Source organism: Cherax quadricarinatus, chromosome 1 (assembly GCF_038502225.1).
Source record: "Cherax quadricarinatus isolate ZL_2023a chromosome 1, ASM3850222v1, whole genome shotgun sequence".
Classification (NCBI taxonomy): domain Eukaryota; kingdom Metazoa; phylum Arthropoda; class Malacostraca; order Decapoda; family Parastacidae; genus Cherax; species Cherax quadricarinatus.
This window is the reverse complement of record NC_091292.1, coordinates 74,960,750-74,983,728: the sequence shown is the minus strand read 5'-3', so window position 1 is coordinate 74,983,728 and position 22,979 is coordinate 74,960,750. Positions and strand designations below refer to the sequence as shown.

Here is a 22,979-nt window from a genome sequence, read left to right as displayed (position 1 = left end):
ATGCTATGTAACATATAAACATGATGCATACAGTCACAGTATAAAAATTAACAAATACAAGATTTGTTTACAATGTGTTTGGTACAAGTCGAAGAATTACGTTTTCTCTAGTCAAAAACCAGTAACTTAACTAGAAATTTATTCCTTTCATATGCTTTCACTATCTATAGCTATTCACAACCCTTGTGGGTTTAGTACTTTTTTATTATAATAATTTGTAATAACTTGTAATAATTTTTAATAATAATTTGTAATAATAATTTGTCAGAATATCATTACTTTTAAAAATTACATGAGAATGGAAGTGTTGGTCTTTATTTATTCTACTGTATCAATGTGGAGACAACTTGTACACAATGTAAAGTGTTTGTATTATGGTATAATACAAACGTGTTTGAACGAACACCAGACGTGATCGCCTGGTTTGTTTACACTGTGTGGGTGGGGTGGGGTGGGGCGGGGCAGGGAGGGTTGCCTTGGCTGGCTACCATACTTCCTACAAATAAAACTCGCCTCTCACCCTACATTAAGATTACAAATATATAAAGGTAATGGGTGTACTGTGTGTGTATTATACTTTCTATTGTTTTTAATGCCTAGTTCTATTGCTAACTTAATATATGTTAGTATAAACTCGTTATCTGGCATTTATATGCATTTATAAGTGGAAAAAAATGGCATTCTGCTTTCTGGCAGTAGCCTGGATCCTAACCTGCCATATAAGTGGGGGCCCTACTGTATATGGAGGAACACTAAACCCATTGTGTATTAATTATTGCTGTTACTGTAACATAGATGAGGGAACACTAAACCCACAGGGTCATACAGTACACCTTGGGGAATGGGAGGCATTTCAAGTTCAGTCCAAGGAAGGAAATGGCATGTCAAATTCTTTGGATGAAGAACCTCTTAGTAACAAATAAAAAAAAAAAAAAAATCTCCCTTGAGGGATGGGTTTACTTAATTAAATCCTATTTACACAACATAAGCATCAGGGTCATAGTCTCTTATTTTGTTTATTCATTCAGATTTTATAAACCTCCAATCAAAGAACACTGCTGTCAAACACAAATTCTACATGCAATATTAAGCACTTTATTTTGCCTTCCATTTGCTTTGTACAATATTAGAGCTTCTCTCTTGCTGTGGTAACCATCTCATCTACTCGGATCAATAGATCAAAGCGGAATGAAAACTAGTGCCACTGAACAAGAGGAGCAAGCATACTTAACTGGTGAACACTCAGTACTGCAGTGGTTTGGATTACTGTTATTACATTCATGGGGATGGGGATCACTAAGCCTGTAGGAGTCATTTGCCCAGTGCCTGGGCAAATGAGATGCAATCAGGATTGATACAAGGAAGGGGAACTTAGATTCAATTCCTTGGATCAAGAGCATTTCACCAGTATCAAGGAACCTCCTCTGAGGGAAGTTGAGTTCCTGCTCTTTGGATAAAGATCCCTTCAGCATCAAGCTTTCCTTCAAGGAAGCTGGGATCTACTGCACATTTCTGTTGAATTCTTTCCCTTAAAGGGGTGCTTCAAAGTTGAGCTGTATAATCCTCCGGGTTTAGCGCTTCCCCCTTGATTATAATAATAATAATTCAAAGTTGAGCTCTTTATACAAATTATTACTTAGGAAATAATGCTAAATCCATGTCACACAGTAACTGGGAAATAAGAGGAAATTAGGTTCAATCCAAGAAAGAGGAAGCCAAGTCTATTATTATTATTATTATTCTTATAATCAAGGGGGAAGCGCTAAACCCGGAGGATTATACAGCGCCTGGGGGGGGGGATGTGGAAGGCATTCAGGCTTAATTCGGGGAACTGGAGCACAGATCCAATTCCCTAAATCAAGAGCCCCTCACCAACATCAAGGAACCTTCCTTGAGGGGATAAGCCAAGTCTAATTTCATAGATCAAGAGCTCCTTATCTCCTAGAAACCTCCATTGATTGACTTTGATCCAAAGAATTGTAGCTACCCTTCTTTTCCTCGTCAAACTTTATTCTCCATCATTGACTGCCCAAGCACTGTATGACTATTATAGTGCTTCCCATGAATATACTCTTGTTCCAGTATCGAGTTCCGACTATATACATGTAACCAGGTGTCCTGGACATCTGTTTGCTTTTCGATAGCAGTTTAAGCTACTTGAGCAATCTCATCATTTAGCCCAACCATAATATTAAAGGAAAAAATGAAAGCTATTTGGATAAGAAAACATTATTAGTCAGTGATAACTAATTTGATAACTTTTATCTGGCTATAAATTCTTGCTATAATTTTTTACATTATTCAACAAAAGTTATATTTTCTAAATCCTTTGTAATGAAGATTCAAATATTTTTCAATGTTGACACATTAAAGTACAATATTACACACGTTTGAAAATATGCTCTGAGACCTGTACAAATCTTTCCAATCACAATCATTACATTAAACTGTCAGACGTAATTTGAAAATTAAAGCTGCACTGTTATTAAAGTGTCTGCAACTGCACTTTCTACAATTGCAACAGTATATTTTGTCAACACTCATTTTCATACAATGGATAGGTACACAAATTTTCAACATTCACACACCCTATGCTTATTATAATTTCAAAGAGAAGAAAATTATTATACTAATCAACAAAAATATTTTATAAAAAAAAAGCATAGTACATGTATATGTTATTTAGTTCATTTCTCCAATAAATGTGATTATTTAAATTCAACACTTGAAAGAGAACTTCCTGTGAAATACCACTACCTGATATTGTGGAGAATGGTATTACTGGACTTTTATAATATTATCATTTGATATGGCTTTATAATTAGGCACCAATGTCAATCTCAAATGTTAAAAAATTGGCCATTAAAAAATTAACATTAGATATGTTTTTTTTTTTTTTAACTAGTAGACCTAACTTATTATAGAAATAAGTCTGAAGATCAGAATGTTATTAATTCATATAATTCAGTATTAACCAAATTTAAACCAATTTTGGATAGTTATATAGGATTAGAATAATAAAGTCTAGCATGTTTAAGTCATCATTATAACACTGCTGAGGGTCGAGCAGATTGTACCTAGGGGTTGCGGGTCCTCTTCTCTGGGAGGAGTGCCACTCCCCATAAGATGCTTGCCTAATAACCCAATGTAGCTTTTGTATTTCCCTTAACATCTAAATTAGCTAACACATATGGCCAATAACAATGAACAAATTATGGATAAGGACTGTGAAAAATAGACCAAATTGTTTTGCTTGGTTTGCAATTATGATTTCATTAGTATGACAGTGAATTGGTCACAATAGTAAAAAGTTGATAATACTGTAAATTTGATAATGTTAGAAATGGTACTGTATATAATTAAAATGCTGAATAATTAAATCATTCTATTGCTTTGTAAATTAACAAAAACAAAAGGTCAGCTTAGGCTGCTAAACTAACTTATATACAAAAAAAGTAATGTCTATCAAGTTAATTTTTATTCATAAATCTATCAGTCAATTAAAAAATATTACGTAGAAAATTCAGTTGGTTTGACCCCTCTAGCCAAAAAGCACAACAGAATGTAATATTTTATTAAGCTCTTAAGCACTACCATCCACTACATTCATGAAGCTCTTGTGCATTCCCATTATATTATTGATACACTACAATACAGGACAAGAACTGGTACTAATTTATTAGAGCTATGATCCATGACTTGAATATAAAAAACCAGCATTCACAGTAATTTTTTTTTTTTAAAGACTTTGCCATAATTACTCTACATTTATGAAACGATACGTTTATCTTGTAGCAACAGAGAGTATCATACCAAGTTTTATTTAACTATCTTCAGTTTCAAATATCTTACAAAAACATGGTAAGTGATCCCATAATCACTGGAATGAAAAAGAAGCCTATTTATATTCATTTAATCATCAAAGATGGTTCTTGGAGAGCACTAAAAAATTTAAATGAATTGTATTATTTTTATTACAAATAGGAAATCCCAGAAAATGTTATATGTCAACATCAGGAATTTGTTTATTGTAGTATTACAAGAAAATATTTTTAAAACTGAAAAAGCTATGATGAATCAAGTGTCTTTTATACTTTTAAAACTATAGTACTGTGGCACATAAATTATATGAAGGAGGTCAGTAGGTTAGATCAACAGTCAGGGATTCACATGGATAAAAATATATTAAAATCACTGGAGATGTTATTGGATTATTAAAATGTTATACAGAACTATATGTGGCTAAGGCTATATAACAGGTTTTGTGCCAAAATTTTGGAAAAAATAATAAATCATTCATGCCAATATGCCCTGCATGGATGTGATACTGCTGACAAGCCATGTTTCAAATTTTTATTGCAATTATGGAAAGCATTACATTTAATTTGCAAAGATTATACAATACCTAAATTTGGACACAAATAACTATTAAGCGAATGACTATAGGTGAGAATATAATCATATACAAGAGTTAGTTGCATGAAACTTAAGACCGCAGAAGCTAACAATAAAATGTACAAAGGATCAGAGGGAAGCACAATGGTAATACTTTACATTCTTTCCCTAACAGGACTATACACTATTTTTCACAATTTTCAAGTACAAAAGGAAAATAGAACTTTATAAGATTTTATAGTATTTTGAAAAAAATATAACATTAGGATTACAAAAGAAACACTAGTCAGAATGGAAATAACATGGGTGACAGTAATCAGGAAGTGACCGAAGTTGTTATAAGGTCTAACTGCATTAGCTTGCTTGTGGCAGGGCGTACATCCTGTAGATCACCGATGCTACACAAGCCAGACCAACAGGCACCAACCATGACCGCCACGAGCTGTAAAATAGTCAGAGCCTCTAACATATCTTGAAATCCTACGAAATACTTTGCTGTTTACCTAGCCAATACTCTGTAGGCAAATGCAGTAGCAACAGCCAGCCCGACAGGTATCAGCCACATTTTCCAATTACTGCAAAGGTAAAACCAAAAAAATATAATACTAACATATATCCAGTTAAGAATCAATGTATATTTTATATACTGTGCATATAATCCCATGCTCTTTTAACCAAACTGGCCATCTCCCACCATGGCAAGGTGATCCAAAATATAAACAAAAATTTGACATCATTCAAAAGCTGCCTTGCCAGAAGGGCACAGACATCGCAATCCAAATAATCCTAAAAACTAACATCCCCAATCCCTCCTACAAAGTGCATACACTATTTCCTACCACCAGACCTCAAAGCCCTGCTAATGATTTTTTCCTGAATCAATTAAAAAAAAAAACTCTCCACTTACCCTGGATTTAGCATGTCCCCAGGTTTTTGTGCACCAACTTGAAAAAATAAGCTTCTAACATAAAACCTCCTCATTGGGATAAAATTGACTGTTATTTGAGTGTAAGTGCTAATTATATTTTTAAAATGGTGGCATTTTTTCGTTCCTCATGGAATAACTCGAGAATGCCCCCCTTTTAACCCTTTCAGGGTTTCGGATGTACTAGTACGGCTTACGCACCAGGGTTTTTGACGTACTAGTATGCCTAAATTCTAGTGCCCTCAAATCTAGTGAGAGAAAGCTGGAAGGCCTACATATGAAAGAATGGGTCTATGTGCGCAGTATAAAAAAAAATCCTGCAGCACACAGTGCGTAATGAGAAAAAAAAAAACTTTGACCGTGTTTTTGGATTAAAACAGCGACTTTGCACTGTATTTTCGTATGGTATTTATTATTGTATTCTAGTTTTCCTGGTCTCATTTTATAGAATGGAAGACATATTACAGAAATTGAGATGATTTTGACTGGTTTTACAATGAAAAGTACCTTGAAATTGAGCTCAAAGTAGCAGAAATGATCGATTTTTACCAAAGTTCAAAAGTAAACAAATCATGCTAAGCGTTCAATACACATCAACTGGTGAGCCTAATATTCTTTCACAAGTGCGCTGATATTATTTATACCATTTCTACACCAATGCAGTAGTCTGCATAACAGTAAATCTTCTATTTTTTGTGAGAATAAAAATTCAAAGTGGAAAGCAAAAGAATGTAAGAAGGGCATGGGGACATGACTAATGAACAGAGGAAATATTATTTTAGTGCCAGGAATATCTTTGTTTATTCTGGACCCTATCTGGAAATTGGCATCTTTTGAAATTTGTGTGAAATTGGCAAAATTGTTAAATTCTGACCACTTTATTGGATAGTTGAAATCGGTAAATGGGCGGTTTCTTGTACTCATTCGATAGAAAAAAATGGAGTTCTAGTGAAATAGTTATGATTTTTGTCGACTAGTACACTGGAATTGGCCGAAAATAGGGCTCAAAGTGGGCAAAATAGCCGATGCGTAAACATAGTTGAGACCGCTAACTTCATGAGAGCATAATTCCGTAAGTTTTCCATCAAATTTCATACTTTTGGTGTCATTATGACTGGGAAAAGATTCTCTATCTTTTCAAAAGAAATTTTTTTTTTCTTTTGTTTTTTTTTGAAATTTGGGCGACCCTGAGAACAAGTCTGGGAGAGGGCCTGGGGACCCTGAAAGGGTTAAAATGCCTGAGAAGGATGATTTTCACTATATGCTAAGTTTAAGCCATGTATGTGCAAATTTGCCAATTTACTAACTTTGTTAATGCAGTGGACCCTCGAATTTTATAATTAATCCGTTCCAGAGATTCTGACGAAAGGCGAAATTTATGAATGGCGAAACTATTCTCCCCATAAGAAATAATGTAAATCCAATTAATCTGTTTCAGACACCCAAAAGTATTAACAAAAAATACATGTTTTAGATAAGATTAAATATAGATTTACATACAGAAAACAATGATAAATAAATATAAAGCACTAATGAATTGGATAAATGAACATTTAAATTACTATGTTACATACCTTTATTGAAGACTCTTGTTGAGAGAGGGAGTGTATTTTGAGACAGGACAAAATACTCAAATATGATGAGCTAATATCAACTCTATGGCTTGTTTATCTATCACAATTCATCTAATATGACACAATAAACAATATTAATAACAGAGAAACATGATATATACTCTAGAATGAATAAAGTATGTCATTATGTATGTCACAAGTGATGGTGTGTTGTTGTTTGGTTTATAAGGGCCACTGAGAGCATAAGCCGTACATATATTAGTGGTAGGTGGCGGCAGCAGAGGCCACTACCACTATTCACACAAACAATGTACATGTATGTAATTTATAAATAATAAATATTTACACTTTATAAATAAGAAATATTTACACTTACCTTGGAGGAGATGCTGGCAGAGGGCAGCGTACATTGTCAGTGCCCTGTATACCTCATACAACAATGGAGGAGTTAAGTTTCGTGTCGTCATTTTACTATCGCTTAATCGCTTACTTACTTGCTACACTATCGCTGGCTGGCAGTATAGCCTTTATCGACTCCTGCTGCTTTAGTATCGTAGAATCACTGAAGAAGGCATATTCTCCCCTCTCTCTTCCTCCTCCACTTTAGTACTCTGCTATGAGTTCTTTCTTGAATTCTATTTGTTTCTCACCTTCTTTACCATAGGGCTGGCACTAGAAACTTTCTTTGGGCCCATGGTGGCTTATTTAGCAGTTGCAAATGGTGGAGGCCGCTCTCAGATGCATTCCATACAACCGACGAATCGGGAGGTGAAAAAAGTTATGAAATGTTACGAAAGGCAAAATTTATGAAGTGCGAGGCTTACGAAACTCGAGGGTCCACTGTAATTGGAAAATGTGTTTCTGTAAGGTAACTAGAGAATGAAGCCAATCAGAAGAGGCAAATTTTCAAAACCAGTATACAGTGGACCCCCGGTTAACGATATTTTTTCATTCCAGAAGTGTGTTCAGGTGCCAGTACTGACCGAATTTGTTTCCATAAGGAATACTGTGAAGTAGATTAGTCCATTTCAGACCCCCAAACATACACGTACATAAATACACTTACATAATTGGTCGCATTGGGAGGTGATCGTTAAGCGGGGGTCCACTGTATATAGATTATGTTTGGATTGCTTTTGAAATGAGTAAGTGCCAATTTGCTATTTTTTTTTTTAACTGGTTTCTATGCAACAGCTTGCAAATGCTTTTTCAGTGAGCTGGGGGAATGAGTTTTATAGATTACTGAATAGAGGAAAGGTCACTTTAGTGACTGGAATGCCTACAGCATTTATTCTGGACCATTTTAAATAAATTTTAATATAAAAACAATGTAAAACTGGGTAAATTATCAAATTCAGGACACTTTAAAGGGTAGTTCTGATAGGTGAATGGGCAGTTTCTTGTGATCAATGGTTAGTAAAGAAGGTATTTTAGCAAAATAACCAGGAAGTAGGTCAGTTTGAGCATTAGAATTAGCCTAAAATAGACCTCAAACTGGGCAAAATAACTAATGCATTAAGATTCTCTACCAATTTTTTTTTTTTCAAAAATGATGACGCAGAAGGGGTTTTCAATTTGGGGGCGTCAACAATGAAAGGGTTAAGAGCCAGGAATCTGTTAATGCTTTCAAGAAAAAAAAAAAGTGAGGAGTGGCAAATTGCCTCGAATGGCTACGGAATGGGCTTGGCCTACAATGTAATGCCCAGGTAATGTCAAACTTTTTAGGAATTGAAAAAGATTAAGAACTGACTGATTATTGGCAAAGACACTGAATACAGGTATCCTAACAGATTACTGGATCAATGACAGAACAGTCCAAATGAAAACCAAATTGATGAGGGAAGAGAATTTCAGGTTTCTAAGTACCATACTATACATGTGTTAACCAAGTGCTCCAACAATTTACAAACTGCTCTAATAAGAGTGATGGGTCTGTAATGAGAGGTATCATGGTCCAAAATATCTGGTTTACAAAAAGGTAGAGCAGTGTGGTTTTCCAATGAAGATGGAGAACCCACCGAGACCAAATGAGATTGAAATGATGTATGAGGATGGTGAGCACCATTAGGGTGTAAGTGTTGACGTGTACGGACATGGATGTCATCAGGCCCAGCTGCTGTCAGTTGGCATGTAGTGCGTGTTGAAGAGAACTCACCGAACTTGAGGGGTATGAGATTTCTCAATGTGATAAGTAAAATCTAGAGGTACTGATGCCCTTTCAGGTTTGGAGGAAAGAAAGGATGGGGGAGATGCAGCCTTTGGGGATCAGTGTACAAGGTGCTGTCTGACTGCTGTTGCAACCTCAGCAGGGTGTGCACTGCTATTACTAGAACTGTAAGAACAAGAGCAGGGTCCAGAGAGTACTTGCCAGTCAACTTCTGTACCTTCATTCAGAACTAGCAGTTGTGACAACAGATATAAAAGCTCACCAGCAAGTAAGTTTTGCTACCTGTGTAACCTGATGGGCAAGTGCTCTCAATTGTCTAAAAGCTAGGAGCTAATCCATAATTCTGATGTAACAGTAGCAGCCTCAAGCAGCCCTTTTCAAATGAACAGTCTTGAGACCATCAGGGTAAATATTTTCAGTAATGTTCACCTGAGGTATGGGGATTGCAACAGATGCTACAGCAAGAAAAGAGGTAGTAAAAACGTTGCTTCAACTCGTCTGAAGATGATGGGGTCAGGTTTAAAAATAAGCAGATCAGGTAAAATAGACCAATCAAAGTCTAGCTCTGTAGAGTATATAGAGAGATGTACACAGGAAAGAGTTTGAGTGTGATGATCAAAATGTATAAAGGTAGCAGTGATTAAGACAGAGAGGAAAAGAAGTGAGAAAAGCCTCTAACTGGTCCCCAAGAGTGTCACAGTGAGACCCTCCCCAGGGCAAATGAGCATTAAAATCACCTAATAAGAGGAGTGGCAAAGATACAGAAGAAATTAGAATTTGGATATCATAGATAGATAATAAGCAAGGAATAAGATACAAAGAGCAGTCCATGTACTAACATCCCATGATGTCGGTTTTCAAAACCATTCACCACATCTGTCAGACACTACAACATCATGGGATCTTGGTACAAAGACTTCTTCAACACTTGTCCAACCTTTGGATGACGGCCTACTTACACTAGTGGAAGGTCTCGCTCTGATCCAGCATCCTTCGGCTTCGACTCGCCTGACTGCAGTATATAAGCCACCTCTTTGGCCCTATGCTGTACTTCCTACAAGAGTGATGAACTGAACGCATCGATTCCAGGCTGAGGGACTGATTACCTCAATCTCCTCCTCTCCTTACCCATTTCTACTTTGTATTGGACTGATGAAGCCACTGTGTAGTGAAACATTTCTTCAATAAAGATTCCCATATGCTGCATAAGTGTCTCAGTTCAAGTGGAGGGATGGATGCAGGATGGATTATTATGATCAGCATAGTAGCCAAAGCACAGGCAATGTCTACTCTGTTGACATTAAGCACAATCTAAGGTCAGTTTGGCAAAGTTCATTGAATTGTCACCTTCATGTCATGTTATTAGTCACTTATAATAGTTTCCTGCCATAGAAACCCATATCATAACTGGGAAATAATAGTGTCTAATTTCATGTATTTCAACAATGAAATTAAACAATATACAACCAAATGCTAACCTCACTACTGTTAGGGTGAGTAAAATATGCCTAGCAGTATGGTACAGGAGGGAAGGTTGTGGTAAGGGCAGTGCACATGTCTGGGGTTGTGATAAGCAAAATGCATACCTAAGTGAGCAATGTATGAGAAATGATTGTGACAGTAGAAGGAAGTGTCTGGGCCTGTAGTGTGTGTGGGAGGGAAACAGAGGGTAGAGCATATATTGATGTTGGTAAATTACTAACAATAAGTTAGGTAAAAAGACACAAGTGCAACTAATGTGACAATTTATTGTGGCAACGTTTCACTCTCCAGGAACTTTATCAAGCCATTACAAACAATACCCTCTGTATCCATGTACTGTTTGTAATGGCTTGACAAAGTTCCTGGAGAACAAAATGTTGACACAATAAAATGTCACATTAGTTGCACTTGTGTACTTTTACCTAACTGGGGTGAGCATGCCTGGGTATTTGGTGCAAGAGAGTTGTGGTGAAGATGGTGGATTCTTGGGTAAGTGGGAGGGAAGGTTGTGGAGGTGGGATTATGGTGATGGTGGATGCAAGGGTATGTGATGTGGGATTGAGTGTTGTGGCAAGGTGAGGGTAGCACATACCAGTGTCTATGCAGTGGGAAGGAGGGAGTGTCGGTTCACAGGTAATGCTTGGCTGTCTGAAGTGAATGTTGTGCCAAGAGTAGCACATGCCTGGTTTTACTGAATGGGAAGGCGAGTTGCAGTGAGATAGAGGGAGGTTTCTGTATCAGTCATAGCAGCAGACATCCAGAACTCAAATATCAGCCCAACACATAAATTAACCCTTTCACGGTCAACAGACTTGTTCTCAGGGCCGACAAATTTAAAAAAAAAAAAAAAAAAAAAAAAAATTCCTATGAAAAGATAGAGAATCTTTTCCCGATCATAATGACACCAAAAGTATGAAATTTGATGGGAAAACTTACAGAATTATGCTCTCGCAAAGTTAGCAGTCTCCACGATGTTTACGCATTGGCCCTATTTTCAGCCAATTCCAGTGTACTAGTCGACAAAAATCATAACTATTTCGCTAGAACTCCATTTTTTCTATTGAATGAGTATAAGAAACCACTCATTTACCAATTTCAACTATCCAATAAAGTGGTCAGAATTCAGCAATTTTGCCAATTTCACACAAATTTCAAAAGATGCCAATTTCCAAATAGGGTCCAGAATAAACAAGAAAGACATTCCTGGCACTAAAATAACATTTCCTCTGTTCATTAGTCATGTCCCCACACCCCTCTTACATTCTTTTGCTTTCCATTTTGAAATTTTATTCTCACAAAAAATGGAAGATTTACTGTTATGCAGACTACTGTATTAGTGTAGAAATGGTATAAATAATATCAGCGCACTTGTGAAAGAACATTAGACTCACCAGTTGACGTGTATTGGACGCGTAACATGATTTGGTTGCTTTTGAACTTTGGCAAAAATCCAAGATTTCTGCTACTTTGAGCTCAATTTCAAGGTACTTTTCATTGTAAAACCAATCAAAATCGTCTCAATTTCTGTAATATGCCTTCCATTCTATAAAATGAGACCAGGAAAACTAGAATACCATCATAAATACCATACGAAAATACAGTGCAAAGTCGCTGTTTTAAACCAAAAACACTGTCAAAGTTTTTTTTTCTCATTACGCACTGTGTGCTGCAGGATTTTTTTATACTGCGCACACTGACCACATAGACCCATTCTTTCATATGAAGGCCTACCAGCTTTCTCTCACTAGATTTGAGGGCGCTAGAATTTAGGCGTACTAGTACGTCAAAAACCCTGGTGCGTAAGCCGTACTAGTATGTCAGAAACCCTGAAAGGGTTAAATAAACAGACCAAATAACAATGCATTTGGTATAACAGTAATGGAGAATAAATATATTTAGAATTCAGCTAACAAAAAAAAACTTAATTCTTAAATCTATAGACTGTGCCCACTACATAGAGTAAATGTATAAAATATCAACAAAGATGGTGACAAAACAAAAATAATCTTGAATTTAACTTCAAAACATTGCAATTATTAACCCTTTCAGGGTTAATACGTTCAGTGTCCAAACCGTAGATCTACGCCATGAGCTCAGCTCACTCTGATAAACTGTGAGTGGTAAATTTGGGCCTAGATATGAGAGAATACATCTATGTGGTATGTGTGCACCACATAAAACAGATCCTGCAGCACACTGTGTATAATGAGAGAAAAAAAATGAAATCATGATTTTTCGATTAAAACAGCAACTTTGCAGTGTTTTTTCGTATGTTTTTTATAGTTGTATTTGCGATTTCTTGGTCTCATTTGATAGAATGGAAGACATATTACAGAAATAGAGATGATTTTGATTGGTTTTAGCACTGGAAATGGCTTGAAACTGAGCTCAAAGTAGCAGAAATGTTAAATTTTTGCCGATATTCAAGAGTAAACAAACGACCTCACACGTCTAATACACGTCAGCTGGTGGGTCTAATATACATTCACAAATATGATGATGATATTTATACAATTATTACAGTATTGCATAACAGTAAATCTTCTATTTTTTGGTGTGAATAAAAATTCATTGTGTGAATAAAAAATCAAAATGGAATTTATTTGTAAAGCCTCAAAACATAACTAATGAACAGAGGAAATGTTAGTTTAGTGCCAGGAATGCCTACATTGTTCATTCTGGACCCTATTTTGAAATTGGAATATTTTGAACTTTGTGTTAAATTGGCCAAATTAACAATTTCCGATCACTTTATTTTGTAGTTGAAACAGTTGACTTGGCGATTTCTTGTGCTCAATCGATAGAATAGAAGTAATACTAGTGAAATAGCTAAGAATTTGGTTGATTGGAATAATGTAATTGGCCTAAAATGGGAGTCAAAGTCGGCAAAATCGCCGATTCGTAAATATCGCTGACATCAAAATTCGCGAGAGCATAATTTCGTCAATTTTCCACCAAATTTCGTACTTTTTGTTTTATTACCTTCACAAAAAGATTCTCTACGATTTCATAAGAAAAAACAAAAAAAATTCTTGGACACTGGTGCGTGACTCCAGATTTGGGCCTTGGACCCTGAAAGGGTTAAATTCTTGGACATTGGGGCACCACTTCAGATTTTGGCCTTGGACCCTGAAAGGGTTAAATCTACAGTCTGACAATATCAGACTGTACCCAACAAATGCATGCACACCACCACATGCATAAAATGAAAACACCAAAAAACAGTTTTTGATATAAAAGTGTTCTGGAAAAATAACTATTGGATTGATGCATTTGTGGATCAGTGTTTATAAAAATTGGTTTAGTTTCTAAATGCCTCATTTGTCAGACCAGATCTTTGTAGCTCAGGCATAAGCAAGTTCAACATCTATGTCACGAAAGAAATGAATATCTAGATACGTACTGTATATTTTTTAGAACACACGTGGATGAAGATTCTTTCAAAAAATAAAGCTAGTACTAGCATTTACAAATTAAAATAATTTCCAATGATTATCAGAGGAAATCATGGTGCAACCAAATTTTTGTACTATCAACAGACTTAACTACAGTGGACCCCCAGATAACGATATTATTTCAATCAAGAAGTCTGTTTGGACGCGTCTCGGACGAAGAGCGGTGAGCGGGTTTTTGGGCGGTATGCGAGGCAAATTTTTTGCGAAAAAAGCGAGCGGTATGCGGATTGTACGGTATGCGATGCGTGCAGTATGCGGGGGTCCACTGTAGTTTTGGAGTGGTTGGTGCTTTTATTTAATAAATGTATGAAAGAGGGTAAGGTGCCTAGGGACTGGCAGAGAGCATGCATAGTTCCTTTGTATAAAGGCAGAGAGGACAAAAGAGTGTGCAAAAATTATAGGCAGATAAGTCTGTTGAGTTGCAAGATTTCAGGTACGTCTTGCTACTTCTACTTACACTTAGGTCACACTATACATATATGTACAAGCATATATATACACATCCCTCTGGGTTTTCTTTCTAGTTCTTGTTCTTGTTTATTTCCTCTTATCTCCATGGGAAAGTGGAACAGAATTCTTCCTCTGTAAGTCATGTGTGTTACAAGAGGCGACTAAAATGCCGGGAGCAAGGGGCTAGTAACCCCTTCTCCTGTATAAATTACTAAATTTAAAAAGAGAAACTTTCATTTTTCTTTTTGGGCCACCCTGCCTTGGTGGGATACAGCCAGTTTGTTGAAAGAAGAAGTCTGTTGAGTATCCCTGGTAAAGTGTATGGTAGAGTTATTATTGAAAGAATTAAGAATAAGACGGAGAGTCAGATAGCAGATGAACAAGGAGGCTTTAGGAAAGGTAGGGGGTGTGTAGACCAAGTGTTCATAGTGAAACTGGTAAACAGTATTTAGGTAAGGGCAAAGAGGCTTTTGTGGCACTCTTGGATTTGGAAAAGGTGTAGTTGGTAATGTGCCAGATGTTGCAAATGTATGGAATAGAAGGTAGGTTACTGAAAGCAGTGAAGAGTTTTTATGAGGATAGTGAGGCTCAGGTTAATGTAGGGGAGGGGGAGATTATTTCCCAGTAAAAGCAGGCCTTAGACAAGGATTTGTGATGTCACCATGGTTGTTCAATATATTTATAGATGGGGTTGTAAGAGAAGTGAATGCTCAGGTGTTTGCAAGACATGTGGGGTTAAAAGATAAAGAATCTAACACAAAGTGGGAATTGTCACAGTTGCTCTTTGCTGATGACACTAAACTTTTGGGAGATTCTGAAGAGAAGTTGCAGAGGTTGGTGGATGAGTTTGGTAAGGTATGTAAAAGAAGAAAATTAAAGTGAATACTATAGGAAAGAGTAAGGTGATGAGGGTAACAAAAAAATTAGGTGATGAAAGATTGGATATCAGACTGGAAGGAGAAAGTATGGAGGAGGTGAATGTATTCAGATACTTAGGAGTGGATGAGGTGAATCACAGAACTGATGAGGGGAAAAAGGTGAGTGGTGCACTTAGTCTATGGAGACAAAGAACTTTGTCCATGGAAGTAAGGGTGGAATGTGTGAAAGTACAGTGGAACCTCAAAAATCGAACTTTCTTCGGTCCAGAAGTCTGTTCGAGTGCCTTTACCGAATGAATTTATTCCCATCAGGAATAATGTAAATCAGATTAGTCCATTTCAGACCCTTAACCCTTTGACTGTCGCAACCCCCAATCCTGAGGTGTCTCCTGGTGTCGCAAAATTTAAAAAAAAAAAATTATTTTTTCTTATGAAATGATAGAGAATCTTTTCCCGATTGTAATGACACCAAAAAAAAAACGAAATTTGATGGAAAACTGACGGAATTATGCTCTTGCGAAGTTAACGACCTCGGCGCTGTTTACAAATCGGCGATTTCGCCCACTTTGAGCCCTATTTTCGGCTAATTCCATTGTTCCAGTCACCCAAACTCATAGCTATTTCTTTAGAACTCCATTTTTTCTATCGACTGAGTACAAGAAACTGCCCATTTACCGATTTCAACTACCTAATAATGTGGTCAGAAATTTGCAATTTGGCCAATTTCACGAAAACTAAAAAATATGACAATTTCAAAATAAGGTCCAGAATGAACAATGCAGACATTCCTGGCTCTAAAATAACATTTTCTTTGTTCATCAGTCATGTCTCCAAGCCCCTCTGATATTACTCTTGCTTTCTATTTTGAATTTTTATTCAAACAAGAAATAGAAGACTTACTATTATGCAGACTACTGCAATACTGTAATAATTGAATAAGTAACATCAACCCATTCATGACTGCATATTAGAATGGCTAGTTGGACATTTATTGGACAATGGCATCATTTGTTTACTTTTGAACATTGGCAAAAATCAAATATTTCCCCTACTTTGAGCTCCATTTCTAGGTTCTTTTTATAGTAAAATCAATCAAAATCACCTCTATTTCTATAATATGTTTTCCATTCTATCAAATGAGACCAAGAAAACGAGAATACAACCATAAATACTATACGAAAATAGACTACAAAGTCGGCATTTTAATTAAAAAAAACGGTCGGAGTTTTTTTTTCTCATTATGCACTGCGTGTTCCAGGATTTTTTTTATATGGTGCACACTGACCACACAGACCCATTCTCTCATATGTGGGCCTACCAGCTTTCTCCTGCTTGATTTGAAGCTGCTAGAATTTATGAGTATATATACGTCAAACACGGTACCTCGTAAGACGTATATATACGGCCGCGACAGTCAAAGGGTTAAAAATACACTTATAAAAGCACTTACAAAAATATACTTACATAATTGGTTGTGTTGGGAGCAGTTCAATTTTTGAGGTTCCACTGTATAGTGGTACCAACAATCTTATAAGGGTGTGAAACAAAGGTTGTAAATGCTGCAGCAAGGAGGCGGCTGGAGCAGTGGAGATGTCTTGTCTAAGGGCAATGTGTGTTGTAAATATTATGCAGAGAATTCATAGTGTGGAAATTAGGTGTGGAGTTACTAAAAGTATTAGTCAGAGGGCTGAAGAGGTGTTGATGACGTGGTTTGGTCATTTAGAGAGAATGGAAGTAAAATAACTTGGAGAGCGTATAAATCTGTAGGGAAAGGAAGGAGAGGTAGGGGTCATCCTCGAAAACGTTGGAGGGAGGGGGTAAAGGAGGTTTTGTGGGCAAGGGGCTTGGACTTCCAGCAAGCGTGTAAGATAGGAGTGAATGGAGACAAATGGTTTTTGGGACCTGACGAGGTGTTGGAATGTGAGTAGGGTAATATTTTCTGAAGGGATTCAGGGAAACCAGTTAGCTGGACTTGAGTCCTGGAAATGGGAAGTACAATGCCTGCAACTTAAAGGAGGGGTTTGGGATATTGGCAGTTTAGAGGGACACCTAAACTGTTATATCTGAGTGCCTCTGCAAAGACAGTGAATATGTATGAGTGATGGTGAAAGTGTTGAATGATGAAAGTTTTTTTTTTCTTTCTTTTTGGGTCACCCTACTTGATTACTTGTCAAAGTTTTATAATTAAAAGATGTACAGGCACATTTTAAAAATAAATTTAAGAAGTTATACCGGACAATAACAAACTTGCTACAGAGGTATATGTTTTAAACTAATCTGTATATGGACTTAAATTAAGTTGTAATAAACAGCTGTCAATTAATTAAAAGAAGGATGGACGAGGGGTTTGAACTGCAGTCCACAAATTTATGTATGCTAATTTCGTTTCTAAAATCAAAATGAGCTCCATATGTAAAGATTTTTGGTTGTAATACAGAAAAGCTTAAAGTAAATTTGTCAGGAACTTTATTTTGCATATTGCTGGCAACACTGAACCATGGAACAAGCACATGTTAACCCCTTGAGGGCTCATGCCGTTGTTCTACATGTCAAAAGCCAGGGTCCATGCTGTTGTTCCACATGTTTGAAGCCAGGGTCCGTGCTGCTGTTCTGTGGCGTGAGCTCAGCTCACTCAGATAAGTGGTGAGCAGAAAATTTGGGCCTAGATATGAAAGAGTGGGTCTATGTGGTAATGGTTTACCATATATGAAAAAATCCTGCAGCACGCAGAGAATAATGAGAAAAAACTGCAACCGCGTTTTTGGTTTAAAACAGTAACTTTGCAGTGTATTTTAGTATCGTTCTTTGGTTGTATTCACGGTTTCTTGTCTCATTTGAAAGAATGAAAGATATACATGTATTACAGAAATAAAGATGATTTTGATTGGTTTTAAGACTGAAAATAGCTGGAAACTGAGCTCAACATAGAGCAAATACTCAATTTTTGCCTATGTTCAAGAGTAAACAAATCACATCATGCGTCCAATACACATCAACTGGTGGGTCTAATGTGCGTTCACAAAGGCAATGATATTTTTTCAATTATTACAATACTGCAAAACAGTAATTTTTTTTTTGTGAATAAAAATTGTGAGAGTAAAAAAATAAAAATGGAATTCATGTGCAAAGCCTGGAAACATAACTAAAGAACAAAGGAAATTGTGGAAAATAATTTCCCAAAATTATGCTGTATATTTTTTATAATGTAAATATACCTGATTAATACATTACTATTGCTCTAAAGTGTATTTTAACCCTTTGAGGGTTTCGGCCGTACTAGTACGTCTTACACGTAGGGGTTTTTGACGTACTAGTACACACAAATTCTAGCGCCGTCAAATCTCGCGGGAAAAGGCTGGTAGGCCTACATGTGAGAGAATGGGTCTAAGTGGTCGGTGTGCGCGGTAGAAAAAAAATCTGGGACCCAGTGGTGCATTGTGGGAACACCCTCTTAGTAAACAATGTCCACCATGCCTCGCGGTAAGAAGCTCCTCACTCCTCGGCGAATTGGGACACTTTTGTTCCCCAGTGACAGTTCTAATACAGATGGAAGTGCCAGTGAAGATGAGTTTCATGGTTTTGGTGAGGTTTTGACCGAAACTAATGACCATAATATCGGTAATAGTGAGGAAAACCCAGACGACCCTCAGCCTTCCACCTCTGGTGCTGGGCCGTCTTGTTCACGTTCAGTTGTACCAGAACCCAAGAGGAAACTTCTATTTTCCCAAATCCCAGACTCAGATGAGAGCATGGGTGATGATAGTGAGAGTGAATATGAACTACAAGCTCTTCAAACTAGTTCCAGTAGTGATAGTGAAGTGCAATATTCCCCAGTGAAGCGTCAGTATATACGACGATATATGCGCTCTGGTAGTGTGCCATATGTTATGCCAAGGGGAAGGAGTGTATCTCGGAGTACATCCCGTGGCTGTACAACAGGAACAGACAGTGAAAATGACGATGATACTGTTGCAATTGGGATGGAAAATGTGCGTGGTGGTAGTGGTGCCGGCGGTGAGGTACCAGCAGTGGGCCATGCTGCCACCCACGCCTCTGCGTCAGCTGATCTACAACAAAGGCCACCATCCCCCACTCACCCACCACACCAGCCTCCACAACCACAACCACCTGTCATTGTCCAGTACCCACCAGCAGACCGCACCTGGGATTAGCAGGAAGCTGTCAATTTTGTTCCAAATGCCCACCAGTTTGATGACAGCCAAAGTGGAATACGGCCATCTTGTACACTTGGGAACAATGCCACTGAACTGGAATGTTTCGAGTTATTCTTTGACGAACCACTGATGGAAAGTATTGTCATGGAAAGCAACACATACTACGAGTACACCATGGCAAACACATTACTTTCACCAAAATCACGTCTACACCAGTGGAAGGAGGCAACTGTGGCTGAGATGTATCTTTTCTTTGCCACAATAATGCTTATGCCACATGTGTATAACCACAAAGTGAAATCATACTGGTCAACAGATCGCCTGATTGCAACCCCAGGTTTCAGTGATATAATGCCAGTGAATCAATTTGTGCTAATGTTACGTATGGTTCACTTCTCAGATAAAACCAGGCCTGACAGAACTGACAGGTTATATAAGATTAGGAATGTGTTTGTGTATCTGAAAGAGAAATTCAGTACGCATTTTTATCCCTTCAGGAAGCTTGTAATTGACGAGTCTTTGATTCTGTTCAAAGGAAGACTCTCTTTCAAGCAGTACATACCAAGCAAGAGGAAACGCTTTGGTATAAAGTTGTTTGTGCTTTGTGATTGTTACAGTGGTCTGGTATAGGATATTATTGTGTACACTGGAAGTTATAGATTGCAAAATACCAGGAAGTTATTGGGCATCTCAGGTGATGTGGTTTGAACAATGATAGAACCATACCTTGGTAAGGGGCATATATTATATACAGATAACTGGTACACAAGCCCCTCACTCAGTGATTTTTTGCGAGCAAACATGACAGATGTGTGTGGCACAGTGCGTGCAAATCGGAAACATATGCCCAGGTTTGACGCTGGCACTCGTAGAGGTGAGGTGCAGGCATTTGCTGCCAATGACATCATGGCATTTCGGTGGCATGACAAACGAGATGTCACACTGTTGTCATCAGTTCACCCTAATGAAATGGCAGACAGTGGCAGGCAGCATAGAGAGAGCAATGAACCCATTCTAAAACCTGCAGCTGTGATTGATTACACCTTCAACATGCGTTCAGTGGACAAATGTGACATGCAGATTGGGTTTGCTGATTGTGTTCGCAAGAGTTATAAGTGGTACATCAAACTGTTTTTCCATCTTCTGGACATTTCCATGCTCAATGCTTATATGTATAAGATGAGGACCAGAAACAAACCACAGTACGGCGAATTCTGTTTGTCTGTCATCAGACAAATAGTATTCAAGTACCAAGGAACAGCACCTGCAATTGACCGCCCACCAAATTATCAACAACTACCTGCTCGTCTGAAGCATGGTGATCACTTCCTGGTAAAACTGCCTGCTACTGCTTTGAAGAAAAAGGCTCAGAAGAGGTGTTACGTCTGTGCACATACAAAAAAACGCCCACAACAACGCAGAGACACTCGTTTTATGTGTGAGGAGTGTAAAACACCACTGTGCATGACACCATGTTTCAAAGACTTCCACAGGCTGCAGAACTTCTAGAAACATTCCCTGTGACTGTATGTGTGTATATAAAATATAGAAAAATAGTAATAAACAACATTTCATATCGTTTGTTTGTGTAAATATTTTCTATAAACAAAATAATGACAACAGTGTTTACGCCCTTATTGTGTAGTATTGAAAAAGAAATAACTTACAAAATACTGATCATGTTGGCCTCAGAGGCCATAAAAGTTACTCAGAAAAAGAAAAATTGAAAAATAATTGAAAATAGTACATAAAAAAGTAAATAGAAAAATACCGGGTGACGGCAGTCGGCGTTGTTACCAGATGTTGTTCAATTTTGGCAAATTTCACGCCTCCATATCTCGGTAAGTATTGACGTTAAAATTTTTTTGTTTAGCCTATAATGTTTAGAAAAAAAACTATTTTTTCATAAATTTTTTTTTTTTTTTTTTTTAAATTTGGCCGACCCTGAGAACGAGTTTCGGAGAGGGCCTGTCGACCCTCAAAGGGTTAAAGAAGTGACCCGACAGGGAAACTCTGCGTCTGCGCTGACGAGCAGAGACACGCCATTGTTTTTTAATGTGGTACAGGCACACTAATGAAATGTGCATAAATTTCGTCGCTCTGGAAGTTAAATTGTGTTTGAAACTTCCCAAATAGGAGCCGAAATTGTTGGATTTGCAGTCCTGCATAACATGAGCATTAAGCAGATGGACAGGACAGCTTAGGAACCCCAGCTAAGTCGTTGTCTATTTATGTTGAGATTCTGGCCAGTATTTTCTTCATATTTAGGCAGGGGGGTATGACACACCATAATCTCAGACAAATTGGCAAGTCTCATGATATAAATTCTTCTTATGTTACCTAAATGTGTATATGTAATCATTTATTAATTTTAACATACAGTCCACATATTTATATTAATGTTTACCATAATTCCTGGTAATGTATATTTCATTTGAAATTAATATGGGTCAAGAGTGACTTGTGGATATGACAGTAGTAGGTATCGAAGAGGGACATTTTTTTGTGACCTAGGTGTCCTAAAATTCCTACTTGTCTCTGTAACTTTGATAAAAAATAATTATCTGTGTTACCATTTACTGGTATGTATCTTATGAGTTACATCCAGGTAAATTTAATTTTCCACAGAAATCTTATTTTAGTGCCAGGAATACCTGCAATGAAATATTTTGAAATCTGTGAAATTGGACAAATTACCAATTTCTGATCACCATTGGGTAGCTGAAGTAGTTGATTGAGCAGTTTCTTATGCTCATTTGCTAAAATGAAAGGTATATTAGTGAATATGGTCAACTGGAACAATATAATTGGCCCACAGAAAGACTCAGTAGACAAAATCGCTGATTAGTAAATATCAATTACACAGCAAAATTTGTGATAGCATAATTTCGTCAATTTTCCATTAAATTTCATACTTTTTGATTTGCTACCTTTACTTGGAGTTTACCTGGAGAGAGTTCCGGGGGTCAACGCCCCCCCGGCCCGGTCTGTGACCAGGCCTCCTGGTGGATCAGAGCCTGATCAACCAGGCTGATGGTCACATGTAATGCAAAGTACGAGCCACAGCCCGGCTGGTCAGAAACTGATTTCAGGAACTTGTCTAGTTTTCTCTTGCAAACAGACAGATGTTTGTTGGTAATCCCCTTTATGCGCAGAGGAAGGACGTTGAAGACTCAGGTGCCTCTGACATTCAACAAGTTCTCTGTGTGCTCGTTGATCACCTAGTATTTATTGGAGGTATTTTGTGCCATGTCATAAGAAAAACAATTTTTTTTTTTTTTTTTTTAAATTCTTGGATCCTGTTAACAAGTCTCAGACTAGGGGTCTGAACCCTCAAAGGGTTAACTGTGTAATGTGCTTGTTATTTTAATGAACATTTCCTGAAAAGAGTCATGCATTTTTCAATATTCTCCCATACTGTAAATCCTAAATACGTATAACAAACTTCAAAAGCAGAAAAAATCAACTGAATAAATTG

At 37.2% G+C, this 22,979-nt stretch overlaps 1 protein-coding gene across 2 annotated transcripts in view; it reads right to left on the bottom strand.

Moving 5' to 3' along the window:
* Positions 1-2,229: 2,229 nt before the first annotated feature.
* Cyt-b5 (Cytochrome b5) overlaps positions 2,230-22,979 on the bottom strand; it is a 79,373-nt gene continuing 58,623 nt past the window's right edge. The window contains exon 4 of one of the 2 annotated variants that reach the window (XM_053776993.2): positions 2,230-4,970. In XM_053776993.2, the coding sequence (XP_053632968.1) occupies positions 4,895-4,970 (76 nt within the window). In that variant the 3' untranslated portion in view covers positions 2,230-4,894. The remainder of the gene's footprint in view (positions 4,971-22,979) is intronic. The other variant, XM_053776984.2, reaches the window with a different exon arrangement.